The sequence below is a fragment of the Sus scrofa genome, chromosome 1 (assembly GCF_000003025.6).
Source record: "Sus scrofa isolate TJ Tabasco breed Duroc chromosome 1, Sscrofa11.1, whole genome shotgun sequence".
In the NCBI taxonomy this organism is placed as follows: Eukaryota; Metazoa; Chordata; class Mammalia; order Artiodactyla; family Suidae; genus Sus; species Sus scrofa.
This window is the reverse complement of record NC_010443.5, coordinates 43,037,819-43,059,509: the sequence shown is the minus strand read 5'-3', so window position 1 is coordinate 43,059,509 and position 21,691 is coordinate 43,037,819. Positions and strand designations below refer to the sequence as shown.

Sequence of the window (21,691 nt, the reverse complement as noted above, 5' to 3'; positions counted from 1 at the left end):
AGATCTACAAGCACATGATGGGTGGACTGGAATGGAAGGAAAAGAGGACAAGAGAGGGATTGTTCTAGGACACAGGAGAACTAGGGCAAAAGAGAAAGGGACGGGACAAAATATTATGGCTTTTCAATTGTTTTTACATTTATTTTATTCATTGATTTCTTCATTTTTGATTCATAATATTTTATTATATCCTATTCTTAGATTTTTATTTTCCAAGCTAAATAATACTATTTTCATATAGAATTTAAAAATTATTTTAGATGTCACTGTCTAGAACTTGTAAAGTCTCCCCCCAACCCCTTTTTTTGGCCTTGCCCTTGGCTTGCACAAGTTCCCAGGCCAGGGATCGAACCTGAGCCACAGCACTGACAATGCCACGAGACCACTAGGAAACTCCAGTAAAGTCCCCTTTTTAAAAATGGAGATTCAAAAAAATAAAAATAAATAAATAAATAAAAATGGAGATCGAGTGTAGAGAAAACAAAGTCAATGTTTTGCAAAAGGGTAGAGAAACCTCTTTTGTTTTCTTTCCTATAGAGGATGGTATTGTTTGTTTTGCCCTCCCCCATTAAAGCACCTTGGTCCAATATTTTTTGTAGTAAAATTTTAACTGGTGAGATATAATCAATGCACATTAAAGAAAGGTTTTTTTAAAATTATTTTTTACTCTAGATATGTTACTTTCACTGAGGCTCACCTACTTATACTATGTCATCAAATAAGATACTATCAGTAAGACATAACATAGGGGATTGATTGGCCTAAAGAACTCTTACCTCTTGATTGGCTGAATTCAGCTTGTCTTCCATTTCTTCCTTCAGGTTTTCTAGCTCTTGTTGAAGCTGATTTTTATCCTCTTCCAGGTTTAGTTTCTCCTTTTTATATTGTTCCTCCAATTCCTTAAGAAAAAGAAATTTTTAAGAATTAACAGGAGTTCCCATTGTGGCTCAGTGGGTTAAGAACCTGACATAATCTCCTTGAGGATGCAGATTCCATCCCTGGTCTTGCTCAGTGGGTTAAGGGTCTGGTGTTGCTGCAAGTGGCAGTGTAGGTCACAGGGCAGCTTGGATCTGGTATTGCCATGGCTGTGGCATAGGCCTGCAGCTGCAGATCCAATTTGACCCCTAGCCTGGGAACTTCCACATGCCAAGGGTGTGGCCATAAAGAGGAAAGAAAAAAAATTAACAAAACTGCAAATATTGTATAGTTCAAAGACTGCAAGAAAAAGACTATTCTGTTTCATATTTCATGCTTTGCTTTTCAAATTAGCCTTACCCTTAACTATAGTCTGCAAGAAACCCAGCTCAAGCTTCTAAGAGTCCTCTCACACAGAACTTTCCAGCAAGTTGGGACAATATGTGTAAAAATGTTGTCATCTAGGAAAGCTCATGAAGGACTCAGCGCCAGGTTTCTTATTGGGCACTGGCCACATCGATACCCCTGACTAGCATGCACAAAAATCCCAAAGATCAATAAGGAAAGTATAGGTTCAGCATAAACCATATTGTTTGCCTACATAATTTAGGCCCAGTGAGCCACTCTTACCAGGGAATGGTGGGAACACTCCTGAAATTCAAGTTCCAGATACCAGCCAAGGGCCAGCCTTGCACAATGTTTTCTAAGGATGGCAGTTTCAGGTCTGATGTGTTATCTCTTTTATGCATGGGCTCTGTATATTCACATCCTTTTTGGTAACTAAGTAACAAGGAATGGTGAAGTTATCTTTAGCTAAATGTTCTTTAAAAGATAATTGACAGTGGAGAAAGACTATTTGGAAGGAGGCTAGTTTTAGCTTAGGCTCAGACATGAGCTATCTGGGCAAGAAAATCATGAAGGAGCAAGTGATAAGTGATTTTGAGAAAAGGCAAGTGTAGAGATGAGGCTATCACAGGAGGTTTTGTCTATGTTCACATAATGCAAATTCAAGTCATCTATCTCACGGCAACCAACAAGAGCTTGTAAGAAATGTAAACAGTGAAAGTAGATTTTCAAGGAACTCAGCAACTGAAATTTAATGGGTCAGGGGATGATTAGGAGTGTAGTAATGAGGCAAAAATTATATTGATGAAAGATGCCTTGATTCTAGCACTTAGAGCTTAGTATAAAGGGATAAAGAGAGGCAAAAGGCACCTGCAATTTAAATATTCTAATAAGAAAAGAGGAGCCTAAGGTGAAAATGGAATGTAGATATAAAAAAGAATAAGGAAGAATAGCTATAGGGGAGATTACTGAAGCTACAGTTACACTAAACACTTTACTATAAAACTTGGAACAGGAGTTCCCATTGTGGTGTGGTGGAAAGGAATCTGACTAGTAACCTTGAGGCTGGGGGTTTGATCTCTGGCCTTGCTCAGTGGGTTAAGGATCTGGCATTGCTGTGAGCTGTGGTGTAGGCCAGCAGCTATAGCTCCAAGCCTAGGAACTTCCATATGCCTATTCAGCCCTAAAAAGCAAAACAAAAACAAAAACAAAAGCCTGGAACTGAGTCGGTAAGCATGCACACGCACATGAAATCAAAGCTGGAGGGACTGGTCCTGGAATAGTGAGCTGGCATGGAGAAAACAACCACAACTTTGAGAAATAAAATCATTAAGTTTTGTCTTTAAACCCACAGCAAATATAACACTCAATGGTGAAAAGCTGAAAGCCTTCCCACTAAAATCTGGAACAAGGCAAGGATGCACACTCTCACTACTTCTATTCAACATAGTATTGGAAGTCCTAGCCACAACAATCAGACAAACAAAAGAAATTAAAGGTATCCAAACTGGAAGAGAAGAGGTAAACTATCACAGTAGGCAGATAACATGATACTATATATAGAAAACCCCAAGGACTTAACTAAAAAAACTACTTGAACTGATCAACAAATTCAGCAAAGTATCAGGATATAAGATTAACATTCAGAAGTCAGTCGCATTATTTCTGTATACCAGCAATGAAATATTAGAAAAGAAATACAAAAATACGATACCTTTTAAAATTGCACCCCCAAAAAACCAAATACCTGGGAATAAACCTGACCAAGAAGATGAAAGCTTATATGCTGAGAACTATAAAACATTCATCAAGAGGATTCAAAGAATGGAAAGATATTCCATGTTCCTGGGTAGGAAAAATTAATATTGTGAAAATGGTCATACTACCCAAGTAATCTACAGTTTCAATGCAATCCCTATCAAATTACCTATGACATTTTTCACAGAACTAGAACAAACAATCCAAAAATTTATATGGGACCACAAAAGACCTAGAATCGCCAAAACAATCCTGAAGAACAATAACCAAGCAGAAGGCATAACTCTCCCAGACTTCAGGCAATATTATGAAGCTATAATAATCAAGATAGTGTGGGACTGGTACCAAAGCAGACATACAGACCAATGGAACAGAATAGAGAACATAGAAATAAACCCAGACACCTATGGTCAATTAATCTTCAACAAAGGAGGTAAGACTATAAAATAGGAAAAAGACAGTCTTTTCAGCAAATGGTGCTGGGAAAACCAGATACCCGCATGTAAATCAATGAACCTGGAACACATTCTCACACCATGCACAAATATAAACTCAAAATGGCTTAAAGACTTAAACATAAAGACAAGATACCATCAAACTCCTGGAAGAGAACATAGGCAAAATATTCTCTGATATCAACCTTCCAAATGTTTTATCAGGTCAGTCTCCCAAAGTAACAGAAATAAAAACAAAAATAAAGAAATGGGACCTAATCGAACTGATAAACTTTTGCACAGCAAAAGAAACCATCAAAAAAACCAAAAAGACAACTTATAGAATAGGAGAAAATAGTTTCAAATGATGAAACTGACAAGGGCTTAATCTCTAAAACATACAAACAACTTATACAACTCAACAGTAAAAAAAAGCCAACAACCCAATTGAAAAATGGGCAAAAGACCTAAACAGACATTTCTCCAATGAAGATATACAGATGGCAACAAGTACATGAAAAAATGCTCAACATCACTGATTATTAGAGAAATGCAAATCAAAACTACCATGAGGTACCACCTCACACCAGTCAGGAAGGCCATCATTAATAAGTCCGCAAATAACAAATGGTGGAGAGAGTGTGGAGAAAAGGTAACCCTTCAGTACTATTGATGGGAATGTAAATTGGTACAACCACTATGGAAAACAGTAGGAGGTACCTCAGAAAACTAGACATACAACTACCATATGACCCAGCAATCCCACTCTTGGGCATACATCCGGACAAAACTTTCTTTGAAAAAGACACATGCACCCGTATGTTCACTGCAGCACTATTCACAATAGCCAAGATATAGAAACAACTTAAACGTCCATTGACAGATGATTGGATTAGGAAGATGTGGTACATACACACAAAGGAATACTACTCAGCCATCAAAAAGAACAAAATAATGCCATTTGCAGCAACATGGATGGAACTAGAGACTCTCATGCTAAGTTAAGTACATCAGAAAGAGAAAGACAAATACCATATGATATCACTTATATCTGGCATCTAATATCCAGCACAAATGAACCTTTCCACAGAAAAGAAACTCATGGACTTAGAGAACAGACTTGCGGTTGTCAAGAGGGAGGGGGAAGGAGTGAGAGGGACTGGGAATTTGGGATTAATAGATGCAAACTATTGCCTTTGGAATGGATAAGCAATGAGATCCTGCTGTATTGCGCTGGGAACTATGGTCACTTGTGATGGAGCATGATAATGTGAGAAAATAGAATGTATACACGTATGTGTGACTGGGTCACCATGCTGTGCAGTAGAAAATTGACAGAACACTGTAAATCAGCTATAATGGAAAAAATAAAAATCATTATAAAAAAATAAAATTGTGCAGGTCCACTTAAAAAAGGTTTTGTCTTTAGCTATATAAACATATAACAGTACGTTTAAATAGAAATATCATTCTAAAAGGAATTTTCATTTTAATTTTTTTTTTGGAGGGGGCCACCCCTGCAGCAACATGGAGGTTCCCAGGCTAGGGGTCCAATCCGAGCTGTAGCCTCTGGCCTAAGCCACAGCCACAGCCATGTCAGATCCGAGTCATGTCTGCGACCTACACCACAACTCACAGCAATGCTGTATCCTTAACCCAATGAGCGAGGCCCAGGATCAAATCTGCAACCTCATGGTTCCTAGATGGATTTGTTTCTGCTGTGCCATGATAAGAACTCCTCATTTGAATTTTTAATTAAGTTTGGGTGTTGAATATTTTCTCAACTAGTTCTCAGAAAAGGAAGTGACAACAAAGAGGCAGAAGATCTCAATTCACATCTCACCTCTTCTATTTATTAGGTTTGTGGTTCTGAGTAAATTACCTAGGTTTACTAAGTCTGTTTCACAATCTCTGTAATAAAAATGACAATCTCCGAGACATAAATAATAAAGAATACGTAGGAAAGCTTTTAGTAAACTATAAAGTGCTATTTGTATAACAACCATAATTAATACATGCCTACATGATGTGGTGGTTAAAAAATGCCTTCAGGTTTGATATCCAAGACCTGAATTCAAGGCCTGACAGATTCTTACTTATTGCATGTGTTTGAGCAAATGTTTAACCTCCCTCCTTTTTGTAAAATGAGTTACCAATCAAACCAATAGCAATGCTACAAGAATTAAATAAAGAAGTAAATGTACAACATCACCACAGTGGAAATACTAGGAGTAAGAAATACTAGTAAGAAAATACTAGGAGTTCCCATCATGGCGCAGTGGAAATGAATCTGACTAGCATCCATGACTACGCAGGTTTGATCCCTGGCCTCACTCAGTGGGTTAAGGATCCAGCATTGCTGTGAGCTATAATGTAGGTTGCAAAGGTGGCTCGGATCTGGCATTGCTGTGGCTGTGGCGTAGGCTGGCAGATACAGCTCTGATTGGACCCCTAGCCTGGGAACCTCCATATACCTCAGGTGCAGCCCTAAAAAGACCAAAGAAAAAATACTGATAACTAATATTTATTTATCACTATATGCTCAGACATGTCTGGGCTCCTAACACTTTATCTCACTTAACACTCACAGGGATATTATAACATGGATCTTCTCTTCATCTCTCAAATAAGGAGCCTGAGGCATAGCATTGCTGGCCCCAGATTAAGCAGCTAATAAGCTAAGAGCTCAGTGTAAAGCCCCAATCTGTCAGACACCTTGCTTTTTCTCCTATATAATTACTGTCTGTTATGCATTACTATTAGCAAGCTGATTACTTGATGATTGATGGTAAAACAAAACAAAACAAAACAAATCATCTTCCCAGAAAGAAAACTGTCTACAGGAGGTTAAGTGCTTTGGCTACTGAGGCTTCCTGAGGAGCACACCTATGTTGCTGCCTCACAAAAAGGCAGCTCAGGATCATGGGAGTGTTTCTGTTACATCTTACACAAAGTAGAAAGGGCTCATATTAATTTAACAAACTACATCGCATATAACTACTTTTATGTATGTTACTCTTTGAACCTAGATTTACAGAGTGATCACAGGACAGTAGCTGGATCGCTGTAGAAACCCCACCAATTTAGAATGCAATGCTAAGTTGAATTTTTACACACCATTTGCAGTTTTTTCTTATCCCGAATTACATTACTGTGGACAGCCTCAATTGCCATATGGTGCTTCCAAGCTAATTCTTCCAAAGTCTTAGAATGGGCCTCATTTAATTGAGCCATCTCCCCTTCCAGTCTATTTTGCAGGTCTTTTAGCTCCATCTCATAATATTCTTGCTGGGTTTTCTTTGCCTCATTTACTTTCTAAAATTGAAAAAAAATAAAGATAAATAATTGGCATCTGCTTTTTTTCCATTACTGCTATTAGTATTTTGAACACTCAGTAAAAAGGTAAACTTGCATGACCCAAGTGCTACAGGATTTAGACTATGGTACATGAGAATTCATCATTGGTGTTCTCAGAAAATCACATGGTAGCACAGGCAAAGTGAGAAATTTTAAGACAAATGATAAAATACACTATTATTAGGTTTGAACCAAGTGTGAGCAAGCACATCTGCAAGCTTTAGAGAAAAGGGCCTCCCATGTTTTTAAAGTTGCACACAAAACAGCTTACCAACTTACCCACTCAAATGATCTTATTAGTCACAATTTTACTGAACATCTTATATGCCTTTCATTTAAATTTATTTTTATTAAAGTATAGTTGATTTACAATGTTGTGCCAATTTCTGTGGTATAGCAAAGTGACCCAGTTACACACATACACACACACATATATATACATACATTCCCTTTCTTATATTATCTTCCATCATGGTCTATCCCAAGATTATATACCTTTTATGCATTCACAGTCTAAAGATAAAAAAGTCAAAACACAGTGGCAATATAATGTTTTAAGTTCTATGTTTTAAGCTCTATGAAGGTAGTATATATTGCATGTTGTGAGAGTGTACAGGAAAGGAGATGTGGAATGTTTGTGTATGAGAGAGAGCAAGAGAGAGTGAGAGAGAGAGCAAGAGAGGGGGAGGGAGATAAAATAAGGCTTTCCAGAAGAGAAAATGTCTGAGCTGATGATAGTGACACATTCTCATTTAATTCTCACAAGTCCATCAGGAAACCAGAGAGGAGAAAATTTCAAAACTAGATTTGATGTCAAAAGCCCGCCTGGATAAACACTTCCAGCATTTTGAAAGCTGAGAAGCAGTTGACCTGGCTGTGAAGTTAGGGAGGCGGGAAGCTCATGGGGCTGAGCAGTGTGGCTGGAACATAGGGATGCAAGGCTGGGAGTGGTGAGGGATGGGGCTCCAAGGCAGGCAGGGGTCAGATGATGACAAGGGCTCTTTCATGCTAAGGATGCTGGATTTTATTCTGATGAGGATGAGAAATCACTGAAATTTAAGTAACATATCTGTCTAAAACATGCTTGCTGTTTAAGCCATTCAGGCTATGTGGTTTTATTACAGCTGCCCTGGCAAACTAAGTCAACTTGTCACAGGGAAGATGTAGAAAAGAAAAAAAGAAAGGAAGAACTTTGGGAAGCACCTGAATGTAGGGAGGAGGAGGAGAAAGAGAGAGAGGCCGGTGAGGGACTGACAGATTTGGGGAGGAGGAGGGCCAGGAGCACCACGGAGGCCTGTGGGGAGAAGTGTTACAAGGAGGGAGGGCAATTGGTGTGAGTGCTGCTGAGAAAATGGGCACAGCTTTTGGGTGTGGTGGTTGTGTTGTCATGGGTGCCATCGAATCCAGTTCAACAGAGCAGGAGAGGGGAAGCCGGACTGAAAGGAGGAAAGCTCTAGAAGACTCTCAGAGGTCAACACACGTCCTCTGGGTCACTGATGCCTCCCAGGTGGGCAGGGCCATCCTGCTGTCTGGCCTCTACAACAGCTGCTGTCTGCCTGCCTGGCTCTGCCTGCAGGTTCCAAGAACTACCCATGTGGAGATGAAAGGTCCTCATGACGTAGGAAGCAGCACAGGGTGGAGGTGGAGGACACGGGTTTTGGAGTCTCACAAACCTGGGTTCAAGTTCCAGTTCTGCCATTTATTAGCCATGTGACTGTGACATTCATTAGCCATGTGACTGTGACATTTATTAGCCATGGGACATCCACAAGCCTCAGTTTCTCTATGTGAAATGGGAATGATAAGGCAGAATCCATTTTACAGAGTTGCTGAAGATGAGATAAGCTGCCCCAAAATATTTAGCAACATATCTGGCCCACAGTAAATATTTTACAGTTGTTAGAAATTATTTTACATAAGAGATTATAATTATTCCCAAGGCCCAATGAGGGAAGAAAAGCCCTAAGGAAGATTCTTGAATATAAGGTACTGGACTTTCTTTCCTTTCAAAGGCAGAGGTGTAGATAGAGAAAACAAACCCCTAGCCTCTCCCTTCTTCCCTGGGACAGCCTGGGTCTCAGCTCTTCCTTTCCAGCCTCCCCTACAGGTTTCAGGGGTGCTGGGGTTCAGGGCTCAGAGCAGTGTTCTAGGGCTGGATCCCAACCCTTCTTCTAGCTCTCTCTGACTTGGGGGCCCAGAATCCAGAGCCCCTACTTGAATACTTGAAATAAACATTTTTAAGGGTCTTTTAAAAAGACCATCACCTCCAGGTCTTTTCATTTCACAGCTCAGACATGACGTCCCTCTTCTCGTAGATCACAGCTTCCATCTATAACACTGCACGAGTTAGGGTTCAATCAGAAAAGCAAGGAAAGAAAGAAGGAAGCGGTGATGAGGAAGAGAGACGCCATTGGGCAGGGTGGGCAGGAATTCCTGGGCATGGCTGAAGCTGCTGCCCACGGTCAGAATTTCTTCAGTTTAAAAAGTAATTATCTTGGCAGTAGGCTAGTGAGCTGACTGAAGGCAGGGAGAGTGGAGGTGTCTAAATCTGGGATATGAAAATGGATAGGAAGAGGAGAGGATAGAATAAAAATACATTAAGGGAGCAGAACTAAAAGAACTTGGGAAAAGATAGGGGGTTAAGAAAAGGGTAATGGAGAATGACTCCTAGGTTTCTGATTTACCAAACTAGATAGACTATAGGGCTATTGGTTGAAAAAAGGACTAAAGGAAATATACTATTTTGTGGGGAGAAAGTTTCAGGCATGTTGATTTGACACGTTTGTGAGAAACAAAGATATCTAGGGGAGTGAGATACACAGGACTCAAGTTCAGGGAAGGACCTGGCCTAGAGGGACAGCTTGAGGAGCTCTCCTTGAACAAGCGACAGCTGATGTTACTGCAATGGAGGCACTTGTGGACTGAGATGAGAATTCGAGAGGAGCATCCAAGGTAAGGATGCAGGGCAGAGAAAGAAAGCTCCCAAACAAGACTGCAGGGTCAGGAGACAGGAGGAAAGTGTGCGAAACCAAAGAGAGAAGCTGAAAGCCAGAGAATAATCAGTACCACAGTAAGACCAGGGCCACCAAGTCCAGCAACCCAGATGTTACCGGAGGCTGAGCCCGATGCTGAGTCTATGGAGTGGTGACAAGGGAAACCAGCCCACACTGGGGTAGTGGGATGAATGGAAGGTGAGTAATGGCAGGGAGACCAGACATATTCAATACACTCAGCTTCAAGAGAAGGAGGAAGAGTGTCCCAAATTCCCACCTGGTATTGTAGATTGTAGATCTACACTGTATTGTAGATACGGGAAAACTCGAATAAATATTCAGTAATTACTCTACACATGACATGTCTTATTTTTTTAACTCAGAAATTGAGTACACTGGCATATGAATTTTCAGAGGTTGATTCTTGTCATCTTTTTTGGTTTTAGAGACATTTCCTAGGTGAATGTACAAGAACATTTCCTAGGTGAATGTTCCATCACTAGAAAAACAAACATATTGGCACAACACTGTACATCAATTATACTTTAATAAAAAATATACATAAAAAAAGAAAGCTTGATTTTATCAGTTAGTTGACAGCATCAAAGAAACTTTGCATATTTCATTTTGCTTAATAAAAAAAAAGAAAAAAAGAAAAAAAATATGCTTAACCATAACAGACATTTCATTGAAATACAGGTTTCTTCAGTTTTTGGCATGAAATAAGTTGAAATGTTCTAAGTTTTTATATTATAAATTATTATTGACAATATTTTGAACATATACACAATATGAAGTAGTCCAGCTTTGTACCTTTTCCCTTTAAAAGAAAACCAAAACATTACTAGACTGTTATTTGTGGAATAGAGGTAAACATTTAAATAAATCATATCTGAAAAAGAATAAAACTGAACTTTTCTTCCTTTCTTTGGTGGAGGCTGTGGCGTCCTCCACTGCTCCTTACCTTCTCCAGTTCCAAAATCTGCTGCTTCTGCTCTTCATCCAGACTCTGGGTTTTGCTTTGCAAAAAAGCTCTTTCTTCTTCAAGCTGAGATAATCTCTCATTGGCCTTCGATTTTTCTGATTCTAGATCTTTAATTGTAACCTCCTGGGTCATTTGAGTTGCTTGAAGCATTCCAATATGACCTACTCCCCCAAAATAAAACCCCAATTTAAAATCTGTTACATTGTGTATAAAACAGATTCTAGTTAATGATACAATGTACTTAATACCTAAGTAAAAGCAGTGGTCTACATGTACAAACAGTTCTTTGGTTTCTTCACTGTATAAAATAGAAATATTTACCACAAGAATACTTAACTATCTAAGAAGAATAACTTAAATTAGAAAGAAGTCCCTTCTCACATCACTGATGTTGCTCCCTGCACCTAGGACCACTCCAATCCTTTTTGAAGATTTCAAGTTATACAAGTTGGAGAAGCAGTTCCTCAAGGGTACATATGAAAGTCTTGGAAGTAAAACAAAGTAAGGAAAGATGCACTGACTGGCACTATGGCATTAAAATGAGTAATTTATTCTTTCTAATCTCTTTCCTCCCCCAAATTCTAAGATAAAAAGGGAGAAAATGTATTCAGGAAGTAAAGACAACAGGCAGCAGTTTGGTTGAAACTAAATTTGTTTTAGACAACAGAGTTCATAAAGAATTAAGGCAGAGTAATAAGAGACAGATAAGGACAGCAAGGTTATGAAAAACTAAAATAAATGACAACAGCAAAAAAGAAAAAAAAAAAAAAAAAAGGGAGGGGCTGTATGAACAGAGCCAGAGAGATGAAAAGTGAGTGTGAGAAAAAAGCCTCAGGAGGCATGCGTTAGGATAGTGGTCCTCCAAGTGCCCTGGACCAGCAGCACCAGCAGCACCTGGGCCACCAGTCAGCAGTGAAGCTCACCCCAGACCTATGGAACCAGAGACCTGGGGTTGGGCCCAGCAACTGTGGTTGCACAGCCCTCCACGTGGTTCTCACACAGGTTAAAGTTGCAAAGCTACTCCTTTCAGGGAAGGGGTATCTGGGATTCACCCATGAGCCAACCAATCAGATGACATCCTCATAGAACCTGTTCAAATGGCTTCCCCTTGGCTCACCAAACACCCGGGCAAAAATATCACTTCAGATTGGCATGGGTACCCCCAACACACACACTAGTAAGGGCTATCAAGTGAGTACATCAGCCATGGCAGGATGGGCAACCCAGCTTTAGCTTAAAATGAAATGAGGCTGCTGCTAATTTAAATATTTCCACTAATTTAAGTATTTTTAAATATTTTTAAAGTATTTTTGAATATTTAAAGTATTTTAAATGTTTCAAAAGGAAAAAGCCCCTCAGTGTTTTTCTTTTAATGACTGACTTTATTGGTTCTCTAAAACCTATAACTTAATTTTTCCTATAGAAATGTATTCCTAAAAATAAGTTATCATTTGTTTATTTTATGATTAATTAATACCATAATAGAATCCTTAAATATATTTAGAGTCTAAATATAATTTCAAAATATGAGAAGAGAAGGTTAATTTTATCTTGAATTAATATTTAAGTGTGGCTGTTAGCTGGGGAATACACCAAGAACTGTGGTCAGACATACTAGCTTTGAGGACAAGATCTGAAGCTTGCTGTTGTAAACGTTCTCTGGCTGCTGCCAGCTCACTTTCCACTTCCTTGTGCCTGCTTAATAAGGCCATTTCTCCCTCCTTGGCATCATCAAGCTGTTTCTGAAGAACCTAAGAAAGATTGAATAGCCATTATTAATATGCAAGAATGATACTAAGGTAATAATTCATTTAAACTACCAGCAGTAACTTTCTCTTATTCAAAAGTCACACTTAACAATACCTAGTTTTGAAGCTGTATTAGTGATAACCTGTTATCTTCATAAGGCATATGACTCAATCATGAAAGCCTATTCCACCCTCCCTAATATATTTAAATGCTCCATGATATTAAAAACACAGCTGTAAAATTTCATATGCCAATAAAACAAAGAGGCTTTCTGTAGAGAATTTTTGGCTTCTTTTCAGACTGGTGCCATACTCCTTTTTAATTCAGGTTTATAAAGCAATCTTAATTATTTGCTCAGTGTCTGGATATCAGCTGATGTGCAGACCATAATTAGTGAAGGAAAGGGAAAAGACATAATTAAACCCTAAGATCAATATTTCAACCTTCCCAAATCACTGTGAAAATATTCAAATATTCTTTAATATCCATAAACAACCTTTTCATGGAATTCCTGCTGTGGCTCAGGGGGTTTAAGAACCTGATTAATATCCATGAAGATGAGGGTTCAATCCCTAGCCTCACTCAGTGGGTTAAGGATCTGGTTTAGCCTTGAGATGCAACACAGATCCCAGATGCTGCTGGATCTGGCATTGCTGTGGCTGTGGCTGTGGCATAGGCTGGGAGCTGCAGCTCTGATTCCACCCCTATCTCTGGGAACTTCCATATGCTGTGGGTATGGCCCTAAAAAGAAAAACAAAAGAAGAAAAGGAAAAGAAAATCCTTTCATAAACAATCAACAAAGTTTTGAGCTTATCTCTTGGGGTCTTTAATACCTGAAATTGGGAGTTCCCATTGTGGCTCAGCAGGTTACAAACCCAACACAGGCTTTATGAGGATGTGGGTTTGAACCCTGTCCTTGCTCAATGGGTTACAGACCCAGGATTGCCCCAAAATGCAGCATAGGTCATAGATGTGGCTCAGATCTGGTGTTGATGGGCTGTGGCATAGGCCGCCAGTTGGAGCTCAGATTCAGCCCCTGGCATGGGAACCTCCATATGCCCTAGGTACAGCCATTAAAATACATGGTGCAGCCATTAAAATATATGTATATGTATATATACACATATATATATCACACATTGATATATATATATCACACATTGATATATATATATATATACACACATATATATATACACACACACACACACACACATATATATATACCATACATTGTAGGAAGTAACAGCTACAAGGTAGTAAAAATTATCTTTCCATTGATTTTCTCACAAAAGTAGAAAAAAAAGCAAAATGGATAAAAAAAAGTTAAAGTGGTCTAATCAGAAAGAAAAAGAGAAAACTGGAAAAAAAATCCATGTGTTGAATGTAATATTCTTTACTCACCTGAACATTGTTCTCTGCTGTAACAAGCGCTAGCTGAAGCTTTTGGCATTTGTCACGAAGACTTCCAGCTTCATCCTGTACCATTTGCAACTCTGTCTTTAATTTTCCTATGGTTTTTCGTAAAATTGCTTCTTGTCCCTGAAACTCTTTTCTAAGATCTGCTTCCTTTTCTTTGCTAGCCTGGAGGCTTTCAGCTGTGAAAAGCTGTGACCTTTTCAAAGTATCTAGCTCATGTTCATAAAAGGACTGAGCTTTATGCAGCTTGCCTTCATAATCTTCAATTAGCTTTTTCCGCTCAAGCCTTAGCTCTTCCAGTGTCTGGTTTAGGGCCTCCACCTCCATTCTGTGCAGCTCCTCTGCTTTCTCCTGCCCCTTATTGACTGAGGCACTGTGATCCTGCTGTGACTTCAGCAGCTCTTGGATCTCCCGTCTGTGAGCAGTTCTCAAATCTTCCAACGCCAACCGTTTGTCTTTTTCAAACTGTACTTGGAGTTGTCCAAAACTCCGTAACCTTTCCTCAAACTTTCTTCTAATCTCTTCGACCTCTCTAGACATGGTTACGATGCGTTGGACATGCTGGGCTTCTGCACAAAGCTGCATGTCCTCAATTCTGTGCTTATAAGCTTCAAATTCTGCCAAAGCCGCCTGCTTCATTTTTACATGATCTTCCAATGATGCTTCTAAAACTTGAATCTTTCTCTTAAGGTCTAACTCCTCTGTTACTCTGCTTTTATACTGCAATATTTTTTCTCTTGTCTCTGCAAGAATTTGTTGGATTTCCTCTTCATGAGCATCTTTGAGGGCTTGAATTGCAGATTCATGCTCATCGTTTTTAGTGTTCAAAGCATATATTACCTGCATGGTTTTAAGAAAAAAGGAGAAGAATTCAATAAACCATATTATTTTCTAGAGTTAATTCTTTCATTTCATTGATTTTTTTTCTATACACATAATATTGGCTACAGTAAATATCAAGGACTAAAACCTCATGCCTTCTTTTATACTCATAGATTTACTTTAATTTTACTTTTGTATTCATAGATTTAAGTACACATAGATTAACTTTACTAAGCACAATCTTAAAATTTGCATTTGAAGACTTTTTAAGTAGGATTAAAGCATTCAAAATTAAGTATGTTTTCCTAGAAATGAAACAGTGATGAGAAAGAGACAAAGGAGACTACCTGTTCTTTGAGAAGAGAGTTTGCTCTAGCCCAGTCCAGCTTCCTAGAGGCTGTGGTGGGATCAGGAGAAAAGCCTCATAGTAAGTCTCTGCCCTACCCAGGAGGCCTAGAGATGAAGGAGGCTTTGCATGAGCAGGAGATCCAGGCCCTGTGTCTTCCCAAAGGCCTCTTTCAACTGTTTTTAAAGATAATGCTTTTCTTTTCTTTTTTTTTAATTTTTTATTACATTTTCCTTTTTTTTTTTTTTTTACACTGTACAGCATGGGAACCCAGTTACACATACATGTATATGTAATTTTTAAACTGACAAGGTTTTGCACAGCAAAGGAAACCAAAAAGAAAACAAAAGGGCAACTTACAGAATGGGAGAAAATAGTTTCAAATGATGAAACTGACAAGGGCTTACTCTCTAGAATATACAAGCAACTTATACAACTCAACAGCAAAAAAGCCAATCAACCAATGGAAAAATGGGCAAAAGACCTGAATAGACATTTCTCCAAGGAAGATACACAGATGGCCAACAAGCACATGAAAAAATGCTCAACATCACTGATTATTAGAGAAATGCAAATCAAAACTACCATGAGACACCACCTCACACCACTCAGAATGGCCATCATTAATAAGCTAATGTTTTTCATTCCCAAATGGTCTTACAAAATCCGATTAGTACTTTTGTGCTCACCAATCAAATACTGTGATTTTACTCACTGCCTAATTTCCCCTCTGCCTCCAGGCAAGTCAGATTCCTAGAGCCAAAGGGTTCTGAGTACAGGTCTTTATTTTCATTTCAGTTCTGGAATTTTAAGGATTTCACTGAGATTTCCCCACCTTAATTCCAACAACAGCATCTTCTCTTTCCAGTAACACTCCCATTCCTTTTTTTTTTTTTTCTGCTTTTTAGGGCCATACCTGAGGCACATGGAGGTTCCCAGGCTAGGGGTCTAATTGGAGCTACAGCTGCTGGCCTATACCACAACCGCAGCAACGAAGATCCAAGCCACATCTACGACCTACACCACAGCTCAGAGAAACGCCAGATCCTTAACCCACTGAGAGAGGCCAGGAATCAAACCCACAACCTCAAGGTTCCTCACAGTTGGATTCGTTTCCATTGTGCCATGATGAGAACTCCACTCCATTATTGCATGATCCTTGAGGTCTTCCATAGCACCACCGTGGTCAACCAACAATCTTCCTAACTATTACTTAAGGCTTAGAGATGTGCCCTTGTCATTCTGAAGCAAAAAGAAGTGAATACTACATACTTCAACAATCTAGAAGCTAAAAATCAGTGTCCTAGAACTTTGCTCACTTTAATGTGATCTTACTCTGGCTTTAGAAATGAAGTTCGGCACCAAATGCTTTTGCAATTAAGATGCAAAGCTGTTGCCCTCTTGTAGAGAACTTGTTTATGCAGCCTGAGCAACCAAGACAGACTACCTGGCTCTCCACAGATCTGGTAACTGGAGTCCTGCTGCTAAATCTAGGCTGCCACTTGCTAGCCAAGTGGCTACACCTGCAGAAGGAAGAATTCACACTGGAGATACCCCCCACAGGGGCTTTACTCTCTCCAAAAGGGGCTTTGTCTTCCCCCTGTCCATATACTTCTAGGTCTGCCGCATCAGTTTTTTGTCTTTTGGGGCCTCACCATGGCATATGGAGGTTCCCAAGCTGGGGGTCGAATCAGAGCTGTAGCAACTGGCCTACACCACAGCCCACAGCTACAGCCACAGCCACAGCAATGCCAGATCCAAACCGTGTCTGCAGTCCACACCACAGCTCACGCCAGATCCTTAACCCACTGAGGGAGGCCAGGGATCAAACCTGTGTCCCCATAGATACTAGTCAGATTCATTTCCACTGAGCCACAATGGGAACCCCATGCTGTATGGATTTTATGAGAGCAGGTATGAGATGTAATCATATAAAGGAAAAAGGATTAAGAGATGGCAAGATTCCATCTGTCTTACCACAACTACCCCTTTTCCTAGTAGGTCCACAGGAAAATACATGCACAGAAGGGAAATGCTTGTTTAGTGTCTCTCTTTTTTGGTAAACCTAATTTCAAATTCTAAGTTCTGTGTCTAATAAGCTAACATAGATGCCCATGGAAGATTTTCATGTACACATTTAATTTTTTTCTTTTTCCAGTCACACTCATAGCATATAGAAGTTGCTGGGGCCAGGGACTGAATCCAAGCTGCAGCTGTGACCGATGTCACAGCTGCAGTAATTCTGGATCCTTCTTAACCCACTGCACGGCCAGGGATCAAACCTACACCACCACAGAGACAACACAGATCATTAACCCACTGCACTACAGCGGGACCTCCTGCACATTTAATCTTAAAAGTAGCCCATAAGCAAGAAAGTTGGTTGGCTTCCTATTCCATTCCCTCAGGGCCACACCTGTCCACCACATCAATGCCAGAAAAGAATGGAAAGGGCACTATGGGAAAACACACGAACCAGATGGAGAGAAGTCCATCTTCCAGAATGCCTAGAACAGAGCTGGTCTGGACCACAGGTTGCAGACCTCCCCAGGGCACATGTCTGCATGCATCCCCTTTTTATCTTCCTAAGCATGTGGAAGGAAAAGAGATAACCCCAAGAGATGGAATCCCCAAAGAAAATATCACACTGTTTGCACTTTGCTCTAGGAAGTGATCTTGAAAAGGACCAGGCCATGGTAGGGAAATTCCATATAATTAGGGATGAAAAGAGTGAGGGAAGCAAATATGAGCTTTCCCTTGTCAACACAATATTGAAATACTCTTTTCTTTTTTTGAATTTAATTTCCTTTCAGTCTTCAAGAGTCAGCTCAAGTCCTGTCTCTTTTAAAGTCTTCCAAGATCACCCATATTCATGGGATTCTAGCTTTTCTTTATATCCACCATCACCATTTCCTTAGGACCATTCATTCCTGAAACTCAGCAAATGTTGGATTGATTAAATTGGGGTCTTGACAGCAAGGCTGGAAAGCTGTGTGAGGATGTTAGAGAGCCTAGAAAAGTATATGAAGATATAAACGCTCAGGAGCACACAAAAATGTGAATTAAACAGTAAAGTTAAAGGGGACAGAGGTTAGAAATTAAAGTATTCATGTTTTAATTAATTAAATTCTAATTTAGAACGGAATTTAAGTAAACAAAACACCTGAGAAATAGTAGGGAAATATTATGGTAGGGAGTTCTATTTCATTTTATATTCTAGCAAACCAGAGCCTGCAGACCAAATGTGGCTGCTGCTTGTCTTCAGAAATAAAGCTTTATTGGAGCACAGCCCTGCCCATTCCTTCGTGGACTGCCCTACAACTGCCTTCCCACTATAACAGCAGAGTTGAGTAGTTGTGGAAAAGACTTTATCACCAACTTCTGTTCTAATACATACATAGTCCATCTTACAAGTCAAAATGGGCAGCTTATTAAAAAAAAAAATCTGAATTTGCATAATTTTGTTTACTTTATTCTAAATAGTATAGGCTTTGTACCACTACAGCTCACATGCTGAGTATGCCAATTATGTGATCCTTAACGTACATTATATAAAATAAATACAGTACTACACTGACCACATATATTTGTATCCTCCAGGAAATAAGTTTCTAAAACCTTAAAAATGAAAAATGAAAGGATGCCAAGTACAATAATAAATTAATAATGCCCTCATAAATGACCATTTAAAATATGCCACTATTTAATTATATTATTTTAAAAGCGAAAATGCTATATATGAATTTTCAAGTACCTTAAGTGTAAATAATATCCTCTAACAGTTCACTTTTCTAATAATTACAAAGGTAATCATTTATCAGTATCTTCTCTGATTAATTAGTATTTCTCAGCCAAAGGCAATATAAATGGTTCTTTGTTTTCTGAACACATAGAAGATACATGACCTGAAATAACGTAATAGACCCAGACTGAATTTTTGACCCTAAGTAAAATAACTTAATTGCTCCAAGCTTCAAGTTTCTCAATAGTAAATGAAGATTGTTTTTATCCTACCCCAGTGACATTGTTATAAGGTTAATTTATATTGACATTTTAAAAAATAATATTATATAAGTATTTTTTAGAAAATAAAGCAGTATAGGATACCAAGGATTAGATGTATCATTTATTTATGGAGGGAATGAGACTAATTTTGAAAGAAACTTCAGTAAGTGATTGTAATCATCCATAAAACTGACTAGCATTTTCCACATAAGAAAAGGAAAGTCTCTAATGTCTCCTTTCATAAACTATTTTAAAAAACATTAAGAGCCATTTGCATTTTTCTGGAACTATGAACGTTCATGGAATAGGATAGTACAATCATTTCAGCAATTTCATACAATTTCACACTTCCATTTTATGCCAGTAATGCATAATTTAACTATATATTCCACGATGAATAAGCAATTGTGAGTAATTTTTATTTTTTCTATGAAGATTTTCAGATAAAATAAGAACAATTCAAAATCCTAGTTTTAAAAGGCTACTTAGGTAAAAACAAGTTGATTCTGAAAGTTCTCATTGTTGATGCTATGAATTGAAATGGGTTCCCCCCAACCCTACAAAATTCACATGTTGAAGCCCAAACCCCCAACATGATGTTAGATGGAGATAATGGGAGATAATTAAGTTTAGAGAAGGTCACAAGGACAGGGTCCTCATGATGGGATTTAGTGCCTTTATGAGAAGAGACACCAGAGTGCTTACTTCCTCTCTCTCCCTCTGCCACATGAGGACACAGCAAAAAGGCCTACGGCATTTTTTATGGTAGACATAGCAAATATACTGGCAATATAAACATGTTCCCACTAAAATCTAACTCACTAGTGGAGTTCTCATCATGGCTCAGCAGTTAACAAACCCGACTAGCATCCATGAGGACACAGGTTGGATCCCTGGCCTCGCTCAGTGGGTTAAGGATCTGGCGTTGCCACGAGCTGTGGTGTAGGTTGCAGATGAGGCTCAGATCCCTTGTTGCTCTGGCTGTGGCAAAGGCCAGTGGCTACAGCTCTGATTCAACCCCTAGCCTGGGAACCTCTATATGCCACAGGTGTGGCCCTAAAAGGACAAAAAGACAAAAAACAAACAAAAAAAAACACAAACAAACAAGCAAAAAAACCAACTAACTCACTAGTAATAAAGTATGTTCACTGAAAAAGTATGGTATATTAGCTTGAAGTACTTTAAGTGGACCTTAATTGTTGCATATTATACCAACAGGTTTAACATTGTTAACATAAAGAACTCATTGAATTAATGATGGTACATCTATATAGTATAATACCATAAAACCATTAAAAAACACATCTCACTTAGGGAAATATTTCATAAGAAAAAGTCTGTTGTATAAGGTAAATACACATGCTACCATATACAGTAAGATCCAATTTTATACAGGGAAAAAAGCAAGTGTGTGTGTGTGTGCAGATATAGATTCAAAGGTGTATAAAGAAATTAACCAAATTGTAACCGAAGATAGTCAGTATTTCTAAGCTTTCTGTAATGAATTATGTTACTGTTATAATCAGAAAACATTAAACTATTTTAAAAGATTAACATTAACAGTGCTAAGAGAATGAATCAATACTCAAAATGCCTTAGCTGCAGAAAAATATAACAATGAAAACAAAATTAAAGGAATATCTGCCAACAGATACCCTTCAAATTTCCTTAAAAATCACTGACAAAACTGATTTATAAAAATTATCCTTTAACTTCTTTAAGATTATTGAATATTAATCATTATAAGAGAGAACATATTATTTTGAGGAAAATGTAAAAAAGTCAATTACCTACATAAAGTTTGATAGCTTACTAGCAAATCTTTAATGGTCAATTCCTACTTCATTCAGTCCTCCCTTCAATAAAAATTTACTGCACACCTGCTACGTGCCAAGACCCTCTAATTGGTACAGAAAGCACAGCAGTGAACTGGATGCATATATGTCTATTCTCATGCAACTCAGTGGAGACTGACCTTAAAGAACTATTTCCTCAATTAGTCAAAGTAAAATTCTGACCAGTCTTATAAAGGAGGAGAAATACAAAATAAATCTTTGCCAGGATGGGAGTGGGAGTGGTTACATACGAGTTTTCCCTTATTCTGAGTATAATGTTTACTTTATCATTACCAGAATCTCTTTTAGTCAAACTATTAAGAGGAAAGCTATAGAGATGGAATTATAGGCTGGAGAAACATAGATGGCAAAGCAGAGAACTCTGAGGGGGAAGGGGCTCTAAACTGGAAAGGTGAACATGGTCCACACGCAGACATACTCACAGCTGTTGCGCAGGACAGGATCCAGAAGGGAAAAGCTACTGGGGAAGAATGAAAAAGGCTGAGGACCAGGCGCTGGGTAAGGTTCAGATGCAGGAGGAGGGCGAGGACCACAGACTGAAATGAGCGAGGGTGGAACGGAAGCAGGGCGTCACCGTCTGAGGTGTGAGGGGACAGCGGCGGATCATGTCAAAGGGTGCACAAAAATTAGGAAAAGTAAGACTCAAAGCCCTTGCGTTCAGAATCTGAATCTCAGAGATAATCTGAGAGAGTACATGCAGAAGAACG

The 21,691-nt window shown here is 38.8% G+C and overlaps 1 protein-coding gene across 8 annotated transcripts in view; it reads right to left on the bottom strand.

The window, feature by feature from the left end:
* The window catches only part of FAM184A (family with sequence similarity 184 member A), a 109,879-nt gene that overhangs the window by 54,134 nt on the left and 34,054 nt on the right, over positions 1-21,691 (bottom strand). For all 8 annotated transcript variants that reach the window (XR_002343141.1, XM_021088987.1, XM_021089008.1 and 5 more), the window contains exons 2-6: positions 13,941-14,795; positions 12,403-12,538; positions 10,767-10,948; positions 6,570-6,767; positions 777-899 (exon numbers count right to left, since the gene is read on the bottom strand). Coding sequence is in view for 7 of the 8 variants with exons in the window: in XM_021088987.1 (XP_020944646.1) it covers positions 777-899; positions 6,570-6,767; positions 10,767-10,948; positions 12,403-12,538; positions 13,941-14,795 (1,494 nt within the window). In the remaining variant the exon portion in view is untranslated. The remainder of the gene's footprint in view (positions 1-776; positions 900-6,569; positions 6,768-10,766; positions 10,949-12,402; positions 12,539-13,940; positions 14,796-21,691) is intronic.